The sequence below is a fragment of the Lynx rufus genome, unplaced genomic scaffold (assembly GCF_022079265.1).
Source record: "Lynx rufus isolate CCGP_SWC_20201006 ecotype Redwood Valley unplaced genomic scaffold, mLynRuf1.p SCAF_14, whole genome shotgun sequence".
Lineage (NCBI taxonomy): Eukaryota > Metazoa > Chordata > Mammalia > Carnivora > Felidae > Lynx > Lynx rufus.
In genome coordinates this window covers 33,373,639-33,390,244 of record NW_025814828.1, presented here as the reverse complement: position 1 = coordinate 33,390,244, position 16,606 = coordinate 33,373,639, and the positions used below count along the sequence as shown (strand labels likewise).

The 16,606-nt window shown below is 40.4% G+C and overlaps 1 protein-coding gene across 1 annotated transcript in view; it reads left to right on the top strand.

Moving 5' to 3' along the window:
- The window catches only part of SRPX (sushi repeat containing protein X-linked), a 62,028-nt gene that overhangs the window by 32,912 nt on the left and 12,510 nt on the right, over positions 1–16,606 (top strand). Inside the window, exon 9 of the mRNA XM_047075777.1 lies at positions 12,980–13,101. Coding sequence (XP_046931733.1) covers positions 12,980–13,101 — 122 coding nt within the window. The remainder of the gene's footprint in view (positions 1–12,979; positions 13,102–16,606) is intronic.

Sequence of the window (16,606 nt, the reverse complement as noted above, 5' to 3'; positions counted from 1 at the left end):
AAGATAGATGAAGAGTGTTAGTGCTGCACTGGTTCCTGCAGGTGTTGGTGTATCTGGCCTGGAGGGCTTGGGTGGGAAATGGGGCCCTCCAACTCTTTTGGTCTTGGAGAAGTCTGTCAAAAATCCCTGCCCCTCCAGCACATGCGCTGAGCTTAGGAAACATTCATCTTTTCCCTGTATACCCCAGGCATTTTTCAAACTGCTGCTTTTCTGCTGTATCTCAGCAGGGCTTTTTGTTGCGCTGCCTTTTAAAAAAAATTTTTTTAATGTTATTCTTGAGAGAGAGAGTTGGGGGGAGGGGCAGAAGTAGGGAGACACAGAATCTGAAGCAGGCTCCAGGTTCTGAGCTGTCAGCACAAAGCCCGATGCAGGACTCAAACTCTAACTCATGAACCTCAAGATCATGACCTGAGCCGAAGTCAGAAGCTTAACCAACTGAGCCACCCAGGCTCCACTGTTTCAATGTTCCATGTGTTGAGCCCCACTATACGGATTCACAGAGTTGACCCCTGTGCTTTTCAAACCAAATATTCTGGGGACTCATCTTCCCAGTGCTGGTCCCCCATGCCTGGAGTACCTGTTGTGGGGTCTGTTACTCTCCCCTTTCCACACCCACAGCATTCCTCCTTCCCATGGACAGTCCCACCAGTCAGTTTGTCTCCTGATTGCATCTCTACCCTTCCTAGCCTCTTTGCTGTGGCCTCTTTCCTATATTTAGCTGTGGAGAGCCTGTTGTGCCAGTCTCTGGGTCATTTCCTGGTTATTTTCACTGATCTAGGTGTTATCTAGGTATATACATGGGATGCGGTGAGCCTAGGATCCTCCTATTCTGCCATCTTCCTGAAAACCTTTTGCCTTTCTTTTGATGTCAGATTCAGACTATTATCACCAAAACCTATGTCAAGGAGCTTATTGCCTTTTTTTTTAGCCCTAAGATATTTATGGTTTCAGGTTTTACATTAAGTGTTTAACCCAATTGATTTTATTTTTGTATATGGTATAAGATAGTAGTCCAGTTTTTCCAAGACCATTTATTGAAGAGACCATCCTTTCCTTTCCCTATTTTATACTCTTGGTTCCTTTGTCATAAATTAGACCATATATGTATGAGTTCTGTTCCATTGATCTATGTGTTTTTATGCCAATACCATACTGTTTTGTTTACTATAGCCTTGTAATATAGTTTAAAACCAGGAATCGTGATGCCTCCAGCTTGGTTCTCAAAATTGCTTTCGGTTTTCAGGATCTTTTGTAATTTTGTACAAATGTTAGCATCGTTTGATATATTTCTATGAAAAATGGCTTTTGAATTCTGATAGAGATTTCACTGAATCTGCAGATTGCTTTGGATAGTATGGACATGTTAACAGTATTAATTCTTCCAGTTCTTGAAGATGGAATATATTTCTATTTGTGTGTCTTTTTCAGTTTCTTTCATCAATGTCTTATGGTTTTCAGTGTACAGGTTTTAACTTCCTTGGTTAAATTTATTCCTTGGAAAACAGTTGGGATCGTTTTCTTAATTTCTCTCTCTGATAGTTTGCTATTAGTGTACAAAAAGGCAAAAGATTTTTGTATGTTGATTTTATATCCTTTAACTTTACTGAATTCATTTATTAGTTCTAACAGTATTTTGGTGGAGTCTAGGATTTTCCATATGTGTCATCTGCAAATAGTAAGTTTTACTTCCTTTCTAATTTGGGTGGCTTTTATTTCTTTTTCTTGTCTAATTGCTCTGGGAAGGACTTCGAGTACTATGTTGAATGAAAGTGGTGAGAACGGGCATCCTTGTCTTGTTCCTGATCTTAGAGGAAAAGCTCTCAGCTTTTCACGATTGAGTGTGATGTTCAATGTAGGCTTGTCATATGTGGCATTTACTATTTTATTTGTTTCCCCTATAACCACTCTGCTGAGAGTTTTTATCCTAAATGGATATTGAATTTTGTCAAATGCTTTCTCTGTATCTATTGAGAGGATCATGTAATTTTTATCCTTCATTTTGTTAACATATCACATTGATTGGCAGATGTTGAACCATCTTTGCATCTCTGAAATAAATGCCACTTGATGTTGGCATATGATTCTTTTAATGTATTGTTGAAATACAATACATTATAGGTTCGCTAATGTTTTGATGAGGATTTTTGAATCTATGTTCATCAGGGATATTGGCCTGTAATTTTTTTCCTATGGTGGCCTTATCTGATTTTGGTATAAGGGAAATGCTAGCCTCATAAAATAAGTTTAGAAATGTTCCCTCCTGTTCTAAATAATCGGAATTCATGATAGCTGCTCTTCCAGTTTTGTAGAGGAAGAATTTGTTAATTATAAGGGAAAAGGAATGTAAGGAAATAAACAATTATAGTAAACTTAAAGAGGGAGAGAGGTACAGAGAAGAACAAAGAAGGCTTAACATATCGAATCAGGTACTTACAACATCCAACCTTCTGGCTGGGGAAGCCCTGCTGAACAGGGCTGACTGGAGTCCCAGCTGACGGTCCTGGGTGAAGCGTCCTCCCCTCAGGTGAGACTTCCAACCAGCTCTTCCTGCCAGGGCAATATATACACTACCTGTGTGTCATTTATGGTTAGTCGTTAAGTTTGTCCAAGCACAGTCCCGAGCGAGCTGGGTTTTGTTTTTTGTTTTTTGTTTTTCTGTTTCTCTTATCATACCTCACAATCTTAGGAGTCTGGGAATCTGCATATACCTCTTCCCTCCCCGATCCATTCCAGGAGGCCAGCCTGGTCTGACTCAAGGAGGAAGATGAGGCACATTAATCCCTCCTGGCATCAGGAACAGAAGAGCCAGTTCTGATCCCGAGGCCAGATATGGAGTACAAGCCAATTAAGCCCCCGTGATTGTATATGTGCAGCTCTGGGCAGAAATGGATGCCAAGTCACATAAACAACTTCTATACAGAACACTTGCTCTTCTGTTTTTTGTTGTTGTTGTTGTTGTTTTGGAAGCACTTGAGAAGGATTTGTATTTTCCTTGAGTTTTGGGGAGAATTCACAAGTGAAACTGTGTGGTCCTGGTCTTTGGTTTGTTGGGAGGTTTTTGATTAACAATTCAGTATCCTTACTAAGTAATAGGTCTCTTTAGATTTTCTATTTCTTCATGATTCAATCGTAGAAGGTTGTATGACTCTAGGAATTTATCCATCTCTTCTAGGTTGTCAAGATTCTCGATGTGTAATTATTCAGAGTATCCTCTTATTATCCTTTGTATATCTGTGTTATCAGTTGTAATGTTTCCTCTTTGATTTCTCATTTTGAGTCCTCTTTTTTTCTTTGTGAGTCTAGCTAACGGTTTGCGAATTTTATCTTCAAGGAACCAACTCTTATATTCATTGATCTTTTGTATTGGCTTTTTAGTCTCTATTTCATTTCTTTTCTTCTAATTTTGGGCTTTTCCTTTTTCTAGATCCTACAGGTGTAAAGTTAGGTTGTTTTATTGAGCATTTTCTTGCTTCTTGAGATAGGCATTTATCACTCTGGACTTCTCTGAGAGGACTGCTTTTAGCTGCATCACATAGTTTCTGGTACATTGTATTTCCATTTTCATTTGTCTCAGGGTATTTTTTCAGATTGCTCTTTTGACTTGCTGACCATTGCTTGTTCAGTGGCCTACTGTTTAATCTTCAATATTTGTGAATTTTCCAGTTCTTATAATTGATTTCTAGTTTCATACCACTGTGGTCTGAAAAAATATTTGATACGATTTCAGTCTTCTTAAATGCATTAAATGTTTTATGGCCTAACATATGATCTATCCTGCAGAATGTTCCATGTGTCCTTGAGAAGAATGTATTCAGTTGCTTTTGTATGGAATGTTCTATATATATCTGTTAAGTCCATCTGATCTAACATGTAGTTTAAGGCCAGTGGCTCCTTATTAATTTTCTCTCTGGATGATCTATGCATTGTTGTAAGTGGAGTATTAAAGTGTCCTATTACCAGGGGCACCTGGGTGGCTCAGTTGGTTGAGCATCTAACTTTGGCTCAGGTCATCATCTCATGGTTGGTGGGTTCGAGCCCCGTGTCAGGCTCTTTGCTGACAGCTCAGAGCCTGGAGCCTGCTTTGGATTCGGTGTCTCCTTCTTTCTCTCTCTGCCCCTCCCCTGCTTGTGTGCTTGCTCACTCTCTCAAAAATAAATAAAAAATCCTTAAAAATTTTAAAAACAAGTGTCCTATTATTGTACTGCTGTTTGTCTCTTCAGGTGTGTTAACATTTGGTTTATATATTTAGTTGCTTCTATGTTGTGTCCATAAAGGTTCACAAATGTTATATCCTTTTGTTGGATTGATCCCTTTATCATTGTGTTCACTGTATGATACCCTTCTTTGTCTCTTATTAGAGTCTTTGTTTTAAAGTCGGTTTTGTCTGATGTAACTATAGTTACCCCAGCTCTCTTTTGGTTACCATTTGTAAGGAGTATGTTTTCTTAACCGTTTACTTTCAGTCTGTGTGTGTCCTTACATCTGAAGCGAGTGTCTTATAGGAAGCATATATATGAGTCTTGGTTGTTTTTTCTTTTTTAAAAAATTTTTTAATGTTTGTCTTTGAGAGAGCGAGCAAGCATGAGTGGGGTAGGGGCAGAGAGAGAGGAGACACAGAATCCGAAGCAGGCTCCAGGCTCTGGACTATCAGCACAGAGCCTGACACGGGGCTTGAACTCACGAACTGTGAGATCATGACCTCAGCCAAAATTGGACACTTAACCAACTTAGCCACCCAGACACCCCTTGTTTTTTTATATATACATACATTCAGCTACTTTATGTCTTCTGATGGGAGAATTGTTTTTATTTTTTTTAATGTTTATTTTTGAGAGTGAGAGAGACAGAGTGTGAGCAGGGGAGGAGCAGAGAGGGAGACACAGACTCTGAAGCAGGCTCCAGGCTCTGAGCTGTCAGCACAGAGCCTCACACGGGGCTTGAACTCACAAACCGTGAGATCATGACCTGAGCCGAAGTCAGATGCTCAACTGACTGAGCCACACAGGTGCCCCTGATGGGAGAACTTAATACATTTACCTTGAAAGTCGTTATTGACAGATATGTACTTGTTGTCATTTTCTTAATTTATGGCTATGTTTTTTAAAATATTTTTAAAGAGAGAGGAGAGCATGAGCTGGGAGGGGCAGAGAGAGAGATGGAGACAGAGGATCTGACGCAGGCTCTGCACTGTCAGCATAGAGCTGGATGTGGAGTTCAAACTCACACACCATGATGAGATCATGACCTGAGCCAAAGCTGGACGCTTAATCAACTGAGCCACCCAGGCGCCCAAATTTCTGGCTATTTTGTACTACCTGGGTTTCCTTACTTCATCTCTCGCTCTTTTATTTGTAGTTTGATGACTTTAGTAGTATGCTTAGATTCCTTTCTCATTATGTTTCTTTAAAAAAAAATTTTTTTTAACCTTTATTTATTCTTCAAACAGAGAGAGACAGAGCATGAACCGGGGAGGGTCAGGGAGAGGGAGACACAGAATCTGAAACAGGCTCCAGGCTCTGAGCTGTCCACACAGAGCCCGACGTGGGGCTTGAACTCACGGACTGCGAGATCACGACCTGAGCCGAAGTGGGCCGCTTAACCGACTGAGCCACCCAGGCGCCCCTCATTATATTATGTTTCTACCATAGGTTTTTGCTTTGTGGCTACCATGAGGCTTACACATAACTTTTAAGAGTCTATTTTAAGGCGATTAGACCTTAAGTTTGAATCCATTCTAAAGCTCTGCATTTCTTCTCTCTTTCCTTCATTTTATGTTTTTGATGTCATAATGCACATCTTTTTATCTTATGTATCCCTTAACTAATTATTGCAGTTAAAGTTATTTTTAGTACTCTTAACTTTGATACTAGCTTTATGTGATCAATCCACTACCTTTACTATATATTTATTTTTACCAGTGAGTCTTTTATATGTTTTTTTTTTTGTTATGAATTAGTGCCCTTTCATTTCAACTCAAAGAAGTCCCCTTTAATAGTTTTTTTAAGGCCAGTTTAGTGATGATGAGCTCTTTAACTTTTGTTCATCTGTAAAAATCTTTCTCTCTCTTTAAATTCTGCATGAAAACTTTTACTGGGTAGAGTATTCTTGGTTGGAAGTTGTTTTTTTTTTTTTCCTTCAGCACTTGGAATGTGTTTTGCCACTCCCTCTGTCCTGAAAAGTTTCTGCTGAAAAATCTGAAGGGGGCTCTTGGGGACTCCCTTGCACTTAACAAGATGTTTTTCTTTTCCTGCCTTAAGAGTCTCTCCTTGACTTTAACATTTGAATTTTTAATTATGCTGTGTCTTGATATGTGGGTCTCTTTGGGTTTCTCTTAGACTCTCTGTGCTTCCTATATCTGGATAATTGTCTGCTTCCTTACTTGGGTTAGAGAAGTTGTTAGCCATTAGTTCATCAATAAGTTTTCTGCCCCTTTCTGTTTCTCTTCTCACTTCCAGGACTCCTTCAAGGTGAATGTTTCTCCAATTGACGTCCCACAAGTGAGTTAAGCTATGTTCACTATTTCCATTCGTTTTTGTTTTTATTGCTGTAATTGTGTCCCACTGCTTTGTGTGTGAGCTCCCTGATCCTTCTGCATCTAGTCTGTTATTGAACCACTCTGATGTGTCTTTCGGTTCATTTAGCGTATTCTTTAGCACTTCTCTAATTTTGTATTCTATTTTTTAGCTGTGGGTTGAAGTTCTCACTGTGTTCATTCATTCTTCTCCCAAGTTCAGTAAGCACCTTTATGACTATTACTTTGAACTGCTTATAAGGTAAATTACATATCTCCATCATTTCATTGAGTGTTTTAAATTTAATTTACTCCTTGAGAATCCACTGTATGCCAATGTCACATTCTCTTTTCTCTGGATCTTTTTCCCCTAGTTATAGTTACATATAATTGACCTACATCCTTGTATGAGTTTAAGATGTACAGCAAAATCGTTTGACTTACATATATTGTGAAATGACCACCACAGTAAGTTTAGTTAGCCTCCATCAGCTCATGAATAAAAAATGGAGGGTTGAGTGAGTGGCTCAGTCAGTAGAGCATCCCGACTCTTGATTTCAGCTCAGGTCATGATCCCAGGGATGTGGAATGGACCCCTGCGTCAGGGTATGTGGTGATCGTGGAGCCTGCTTGAGATTCTCATTCTCTCTCTCTCTCTCTCTCTCTCCCTCCCTCCCTCCCTCTCTCTGCCCCCACCCTTCTCCCCCCTCCCCTGCTCATGCATGCTCACTCTCTCAGTATAAATTAAATAAATATATAATAGAATGGAAAGCAAAAAAAGAAAAAATTTTTCCTTGTGATTTGAATGCTTAGGTTTTACTCTCAACAACTTTATTATATATCGTACAGCAAGTGCTGACTATACTTATCATGTTGCAGGTTACATTTCTAGCATGTATTTATCTTGTAACTGGAAATTTCCACCTTTTGACCACGTTTCTCCAATTCCCCCTCCCCCCAACTCTCACCCCTGATAACCACAAATTTGAATTTGATAATAGATTTTTCTATCAGTTTTCTTTTTTCTTTCTTTTTCTTTCTTTCTTTCTTTTTTTTTTTTTTTTTTTGCATTTCACATAGAAATCAGATTGTACGGTATTTATCTTTCTCTATTTTATCTAGGACAATGCCCTAGATTATTCAGGGTCCATTTGTGGTGTTGCAAATGGGAAGGTTTCATTCTTTTTGGCCGAGTAATCTTTCATTGTCTGTGTATCTCCCATTTTGTTTATCCATTCATCCACCAGTGGACATTGAGGTTGTTTCTGTATCTTGGCTACTGTGAATAATTCTGCACTGAACACCTTTCGAGTTAGTGTTTTTGTTTTCTTTGGATAAATATCTAGAAGTAGGATTGCTGTATCATATGGAGGTTCTATTTTTAATTTGGGGGGTAATCTCCATACTATTTTCCATGGTGACTGCACCAATTTATATTCCCAACAGTGTACAAGGATTCTCTTTTCTTCACATCATACCAGGATTTGTTATGGCATTCTAACAGGAGTGAGGATATCTCATTATGGTTTGGATTTGAATTTCCCTGATAATTACTGATGTTGAGCACCTTTTCATGTACTTTTTGACCTTTCATGTGTCTTTTTTGTAGAAATTTCTATTCAAATATTTCCCATTTTTGATGAGATTGTGGGTTTTTTGACTTGTTTTGGTTTGGTTTTGCTACTGAGTAGTAGGAGTTCTTTATATATGTTGGATTGTAACCCCTTAGGTATATGGCTTACAAATATTTTTCCCAGTCTGTAGATTGTCTTTTCCTTTTTAATTGTTTCTATTGCTGTGCAGAAGCTTTTTAGTCTGACGCAGTCCTACTTGTTTTTTATTCTGTTGCTTGTGCTTTAAGTGCATATCCAAAAAGTCAATGCCAAGATCCATGTCAAGGAGCCTTTTCCTTAATTTTCCTTCTAGGAATTTCATGGTTTCAGGTCTTATGTTTGAGTCTTTAATCCATGCCAAGTTAATTTTTGCAAGTGGTATAAGATAAGGGTCTAATTTCATTCTTTTACATATGAATATTCAAGTTTTCCCCAGCACCATTTATTGATGAGACTGTCTTTTCTCCATTGAGTATTCTTGCATCCCTTGTCAAATATTAGTTGACTATATATACTTGGGTTTACTTCTGGGCACTTGAGTCTGTTTCATTGATCTACATGTCTGTTTTTAATTTTTTTTTTAATTTTTTAAGGTTTATTTCTTTTTGGGGGGGGGGAGAGAGAGAGAGAGAGAGAGAGAGAGAGAGAGATAGTATGAGCAGGGGAGAGGCAGAGAGAGAAGGAGACACAGAATCCAAAGCAGGCACCAGGCCACGAGCCATCAGCACACAGCCTGATGCAGGGCTCAAACCCAGGAGCTGTGAGATCATGACCTGAGCTGAAGTCAGACACCCAACCGACTGAGCCACCCAGGTGCCCCTACATGTCTGTTTTTATAGCAGAACCATCCTGTTTTGATTCTGCAGCTGCTTTGTAGTATAGCTTGAAATCAAGAAGTGTTAATACTTCCCACTTTGTTCCTCTTTCTCAGGATTGCTTTGGATATTTGGGGTCTTTTGTGATTCTATAGAAGTTTTAGGATTTTTTTTCTACTTCTGTTAAAACAATGCCATTGCAATTTTGATAGTGATTGCATTGAATCTATAGATGGCTTTTGGTAGTATGCACATTTAAACATTTAATTGTGTTTTATTTCTTTCATCATTGCCTTGATGAAAATAAGTTCTGAGTAGAGATCTTTTACCTCCTTGGTTATTTATTCCTACGTGTTTTACTGTTTTTGATGCTATTGTAAATGGGGTTGTTTTAGTTCTTTTTCAGATAATTCATTGTTAGTTTATGGAAATGCTGCTAATTTTCTAAGTTAATTTTCTATATTGTAACTTTATTGATTACATTGATTATATCTAACATTTTTCTGGTGGAATCTTTAGGATTTCTTATATATAAAGTCATGTCACCTTCAAACAGAGAAAATTTTACTTCCTTTCCAATTCTGATGCCTTTTCTTTCTTTCTATTGCCTGATAGCTCTAGTAAGTTCTTCCAGTACCAGTTGAATAGGAGTAGTGAGAACAGGCACCTTTGTTTTCTTTGTTATCAGGAAAAAAGCTTTCAACATTTAACCATTTGGTATGAAATCAGATTTGGGCTTTATTATGTTGTGGTACATTCATTCTATACCTAATTTGTTAAGAGTTTTTATCATGAGCAGATGTTAAATTTTATCCAGTCATTTTTCTGCATCTATTGACTTTCTTCTTTTCATCTGATGTATTACATTGGTTGATTCACATAAGTTGAAAATTCTTGCATCTCAGGAATAAATCCCACTTGATCTTTGTTGAATTCTTACCTTGTTCATGCATTGCTGTCCTAATTATGCTTCCAATGTGCTGCTTAATTTAGTTTGATAATATTTTATTGAAAATTTTTGCATTTGTATTCATCAGGGATGTTGGTCTGTAGTTTTCTGGTAGTATCTTTTTCTGGCTTTGGTATCAGAGTAATGGTGGCCTAATAAAATGAAATTGGAAGTATTCCTTCCTTTTCAGTTTTTTGGAAGAGTCTGAGAAGGATTGGTTTTAATTCTTCTTTAAAGCTTCACCCGTGAAGCCATCATGTCCTGGGCATTCTTGTAGTTCACTACACTTTCAGAAAATTATTCTGAATTCTCTGACAGTTCATAGATTTCCATATCCTTAGGATCAGTTATTAGAGTTTTCTTAGTTCCCTTTGGTGGTGTCCTTTATTGGTTTCCTTTGGTGGTTCTTCACAATCCTTGATTTCTTATGTTGGGATCTATACATTTAAGTAACTGTTCTCTTCCAGACTTTGCAGGTTCACTGTGGCTGAGACCATTCCTTAGCAATAAGCCCAGTTTTGGTTTTTTGGACATGTCTGCTGATAATGTCCTTGGGCAGGTGGGGCCTGTTGTTAGGGTCCATTTTGGGGCAAGGCAACTGTTCGAGTTCTAGGGTCAGTGGTTGGGGGTGGGGTGTGTGCGCCACTGCTGAGAATATTGGGAAAAGTCTGCTGGCTTGGTTCCCTGTCCAAGTGAAGCTGTAGGATGGACTTCACCATTGCTTGGAATCCCTGGTCAGGCTTATTAGTTAGGACCAGATACTATACTCGGCAGTAGTGGGGGACTATGAGTTATCTTCGCTGTTCTGGTGGGGCAACAGGACAGAACCCAGGGCTTGCACAACTCACTGTGGACCTGAATCAGAAAAGAGTGTGTACTGAATATCGCAGTCAGGTGAGGCTACCAGTTTTGCTCTGTAGACAGGGAAAGCCAGGGGCAGCGCTCTCTGTTCAAGTGCCACTCTAAGCAGGGTTGTTAACTAGGCTATGCAGCATCCCTTAAGCTGCGGTAAGGTTCCCTGGTTGGGCAGTCTGAAGACTGTATTCAGCAATAAGTGGGGCTACAAATCAGTGGGCTATGCACTAGTTTCCCTGCTTGGGTGCAGTGGGAACAGCAGCTCTGCGGCTACTAATGCTCTTTATTTTTGGTCTTGACTCAAGCCGACGCAAGCTTCAAGCTCCATGGCTGAACAGGGCTACTGTGTGTGTTCTGGGGACAATCGGCTCTTACCATCCACCTCCCAGCTCTGGAGTTGCTGGGTTATGTAGTGTCCTGGCATTCTTACCAATCTTCCCTATTAGACGGGGGTAGAAGCCATACTCCATAGCTGGTGGGGCCATGACTCATGCTCCTGCCTGGGCAAGACTAGGAGGGTTCACTTATGGCAACTCCCAAAGTTTCCCAAACAGGCTTTCTGTTCAGGAGTGGCTGTGAGCCTTCATCCATAGTGAGTGGGGCAAGGAGTTCCCCTGCCTGGGCATAGCAGAGAAAACCAAGAGAGAGAAAGGGGGGGGGGCGCACGTGAGAGCGCAAAGATGGTGTGTACTGGCCTATGTTCTAGAGCATCCCTTTAGGGCTCTAGATGTGTGCCAAACCTGAATCTACCCCTTTAGCCAAAGATCCCAGACAGATGGGCTTCTTTCATAGAAATCCTGGGGTTGTACTTGAGTCTACTGTCCGTGAAGTGCCCTGGGGGCAATAACCTGCCAAGAACTGATTGTCACAGTTCCCTAGGACCCAGGAATGTAAGCCTTCCCAGCCACCAGAGCCAGGCCATCAAGGGGCATCCTGTGAGTAGCAGCGATAAAAACCAGGGCACCAACATGAGAACTGGGGCACTGCATACTTACAGAGCTCTACTCCAAGAGATGCTGTCACTCTGGAATGTGGGAGAGGGAGAGCGTGAAGAGACAGGGCCTGCCCTCCAAGTTCTCTGGAAAGGTTGACAGTCTGCCCTTAGAGGTATATTTATTTGGAAGCCCACCCTTCAGGCTGCAGCTATGATCATAAACGCACAGGCCTCTTCCACAGAATGACTGAGCTCCTGGATCTGTTACCTCTTGCTGTGCCCTGGGGGTGCTGGCTGTTTAAGAACCCTCTCTCCTTTGGCTCTGGTCCTGTGGGACTGCTAGTGCGAGCCTCACTAGACACCACAGCTGGGTGTTATAGAGGTTTGCCCCGGCAGCAGCCATAAAAGTCAGGTTACCAGACAAGGGAATAAGCTCCTTTCCGGAAGATCCCAGTGAGGTGGAATGAGGCAGAGGGAGAGCACAAAGATTGCACCCACTAGTGTCCATTCCCTGAGAGTCCCTCTCTAGGGCCTCCGATGTAGGCCCTTAGATGCCAAACCAGAAGCCTGCCCTTTAGGCCAAACCTCCTGGACAAGCAGTTGGTTCTTTTTCTCAGAAAGGCCACAGGTGTCTTTCAGTCTGCCATCTGTCCTGTGCTGTAGGAGGTGTGGTTCACCAGTAACCATCTCTCCAATTGTTATGGTTCCTTGGGACCCAGGAATGCAAGCCCCCACCCCTTACCCTCCACCTCTAGAATCCAGTGATCCAAGGGTGTCCTATGAGAAGCAGACATAAAAATCAGGTCACTAGATGTAAAAACTAGGGCACCAGATGAAGATTGAAACCTTTTATTACTGTGTGTTTTCTTTCTGTGTTTGGGCATGAGGAGTTTAGGGCAAGGGAATGGATGGTGGGGGGAGCAAGGCAGATAAGGGGACTCTGGAAGTATTCTTCTGTCCTTGAAAATACAAATAAGAATTCTCTGGGGCTGGTTTTGGATACTTCCTGGGATGTTAGGCTCATGCAAATTCACACCCCACCTGGAAATACGCAGATTGCCATCTTGCTTACATTTTCAAAATCTTATGGCCAAGCCATTTCTGAATGATTTCTCTAGGAGAGTATTTATAGGTTTTGTAACCACTAGTTGAACCAACATTTCTCACCTGTTTTCAAGACCACTGGAGTAGGCAAATCAACTTCCCAAAACAGAGCGGTGCTGGTTCTGTCAGTCTGTAGTTTGACATGGGAGTCTCTTTCTTGAGTTTGCTCATGCCTTTCCTGTTGGGTTTTTTTTCCAGCAAGCACAGTGTGGCCTGGATCTTCGACACATCACCGTGGTCGAGCTGGTAGGTGTGTTCCCGACCCTCATCGGCAGGATAGGAGCAAAGATTATGCCTCCAGCCCTAGCTCTGCAGCTCAGGTAGGCGGAAGTTCTCTCCTTAAATTGTATCCCCTATGAAGGTACTTTTTTTAGATCAGGTTCCCTGATTTCTTGCTATTTGGTATTGATTCCAAGTAACCTTCAGTGTTTAATTGCTTTTAGTCTGAGAGCTCTATAACCATGCTAATTGGCATAGTGCTGCTTGTCCAAATATATCATGCCATGGGTAATTTCCAGTGTTCTCTTCTTGTCCCTTTTAACCAGGTGTCTTTGTATTGTTTTTCTTTCTGCTTGGGGGGTGGGGGGGTGGGATGGAAAGGGAAGAGCCTGAAAAAACGGACCTATGCAATCCTTTGTGTTATTAGGAAAGCAGGCATCCAATTAACCTTTCCAGGCTTCTTCTCTTTTCCCTCCATGCTTCCAGGCACTTGCCCATACCCCCATTTTAACAGCTAGATTTTATTTTGGTAATACTTACAAAGCTAGAATCATGGTGCCCAGGCTCTGTGTAATGGTGTGTTACAAAAAGCAGAATTCAACAGCCGAAAGGTAATTTCAGAACAGTCTCCAATTTTTACTTGCATCTCTTGACCACTCTGAAAAGGATAATTGGGCTAAAGAAAACCCAAAATCTTGCTTCCTCACCCATCCTTTTTCTCACAACGCAAGGGAGGGTGCTTTGTTTATAGTCTATAATCGCTGCTCTTTACATTCAGGGTCCCAGGCTGATGGTGGCTCCACCATCTTGTAGCATCATTTGGAACACATGACTTCCGGGTTTCCGCAAAGGGGGAGGAGAGTAAAAACGAACCTCACCACTCTTTCACGCTTCATGTTGGAAGCCTGAAATTGCTCTTGCCAAGTCCATTGGCCAAAACTCGTCACGTGATTGCAACCCAACTTCAAAGCAGGCTGGGAAACGCAGTCTTTCTGTGTTCCCAGGAAGAAGAAAATGAAAGAGGACTCGATGAGCCCCATCACAGATGTTCAAAGAGGTTCACAGAAATTCCTTGAGAAATTATATGCTAGAACTATGCCCTTAGCCAGTGATATTATAGATTGACACAATAGATTGTTTAATTTGCATATTTTCCATCTGCCTTTTGACCCCCACCCCATCTCTGATTTATACTTCTTCACCCAAAAAGAGTGCCCCATCCATACCATACCAAGGTAAAAAACTCAGAGGGTGAGGGATGCAAAAAGAAATGAGGATAACTGAATTATTTTTAGTTGGCTGAAAGAAGGAGAAGGCTGGGTATACTCACAAGCATAAATGTGTGTATGTGGGTGTGTGTGTGTATACACATTGTATGTATATGTGTGTATATGTGTGTGTGTGTGTGTATGTATATATATGTATATATATACATATATATATATATATATATATATATATATATGTGATGTCTGGCTACATTCAGTAGCACCTCTCTAGAGTGTAACACTTTGAGGTCAGTACCAGATCTCCACAACAGTGCCTGGCACCATAGTGGAGGTAAGTGGAGGCAATGACTCTAAACTGAAACAGGTTTACTATTTCCAGGAGCAAGAGTGGCCTCTAAGAGTGTATTTACAGTTATATTTCAAGTTGAAAACAGCACAACTCGAGATTATGTCGACATCTGAAAAATTCCCAAAGTAGGTGTTTGAAGCTGTTGGTAATTTAGAACTACCTGTCCGTACCCTGTGTTAAAGATTTTTTTAAAAAACTTGTCACAGAATTTGCAACATGTTTCTCTTTGGATTGCAGATCTATAGAGAGGGAATCTTGATAAAATATTTATGTGATGTGATTTTAAACTATTGCAATTTGAAGAAAAGAAAACTCTGATTCAAGAAAAAAACTCTTATCATTCAGGTTGTATATGTTGGGGCTACTCGAGACCCCTTCAGGCTGAGGATGATTTGAGCAACAAAGAAGTTACATACATGAATTACACAGTGGTTCTCAAACTTTAACCTGCCCTAGGATCCCCCGGAGCACTGTTATAACATAGAACGCAGGGCCCCAGCCCCAGAGCGTGTGATTCAGTATAGGATGGGGCCTGAGAATTTGCATTTCTAGTAAGTTCCTGCTCCTGTTCCCCTGTTGTTGAAGCTGCTCATCTGAGGATCACACTGTGAGAACGACTGGCCTAGCATTTTACCAAAGGCTTCACACAGCTTTGAAATGGAAATTTTGCAAAGCAGCCTGTAAAAGGAGGGTCAGTCATTATTGTGTAGCCAGAAGATAGTCCGGGTCAATGTCACACAGAGATGATCCATCACATGCATTGTCTAAGGGATTCAGTGTCAGGCTACATGTCCCCTTTATCAGACCTATCGGTGAGGAATAAGGGAGTTCACAGATGGATGTTTTATCTTCTTCCCTTTGAATTCCACCCCAGAGTCTAGTGCAGATGAAAAGAGCCAATTTAGGCAAAGAATGGGAAGCGTGAAAGAAAAGGAGAGGCAGAATGACTGGAGAATCTAAAAATTCTCCTGTATGGTTAGAATACTATTTTCAAATAGCACTGAGGCCATGATAAAACAATAAAGGGCATCAGCAGTGCCTGGTGTTGTAAAGATACCACCTTCCGGCTTCCTTGCGCTCATGTTTTTTTAGAGATGAAGGTACGAGCAAATTCATGTTCCCTAGAGTAACTTTCCAGCAATTGCAAGGGTGACAGGGACCAGGAATTCCATGATTTTTATTTCCATGTTGTTTTTCAGCTAGAATTAACACTATTAAAGTATACAACCTAATGATTCAATATTTGTATATATTGCAAAATGATCATCATGCTAAACTAAGTCTATTTAACATCAGTCACCATACATAGTTACATTTTTTCCTTATGAAGAGAAACTTTAATACTTTTAACTACTGTCAAATATGTAATACAGTATTATTAACTATAACCACCATGCTGTATATTAATTAATCCCTATGACTTTTTTTTATCTTTTATGAACTCAGAGACTTTAAATAACTTATTAAACCTTAAGTCAGAGTTTCTTTTTTCCTTCCAAGATTTTTAGATTCAAATTAGTTAACATATAGGGGAGTATTGATTTCAGTAGAACCCAGTGATTCATCACATATACAACACCCAGTGCTCATCCCAACAAGTGCCCTCCTTAATGCCCGTCACCCATGTAGCCCATGGCCCCTGCTCCCTTCCACAAACCCTCATTAAGACCCATGATTTATTTTATATCTATAGGTTTCTACCCTTTGACCCCCTTCACACATTCTACCCACCCCTAACCCCCTGCCCTCTGACAACCAAGAATAAGTTTTTGTATCTATGAGTTTGGGGTTTTTTTGTTGTTGTTATCTGTTGTTTTAGATTCTGCATGTAAGTGACACAATATGGTATTTGTCCTCTGATTTATTTCACTTAGGATAATGTCCATAAGGTTCATCCATATTTTCACAAATGGCAACATTTCATTCTTTTTATGGCTGAATAATATTCGTGTGTATGTGTGTGTGCCATATTTTCTTTATCCATTCATCCATCAATGGACTCTTAGATTGTTTCCATCTCTTGGCTGT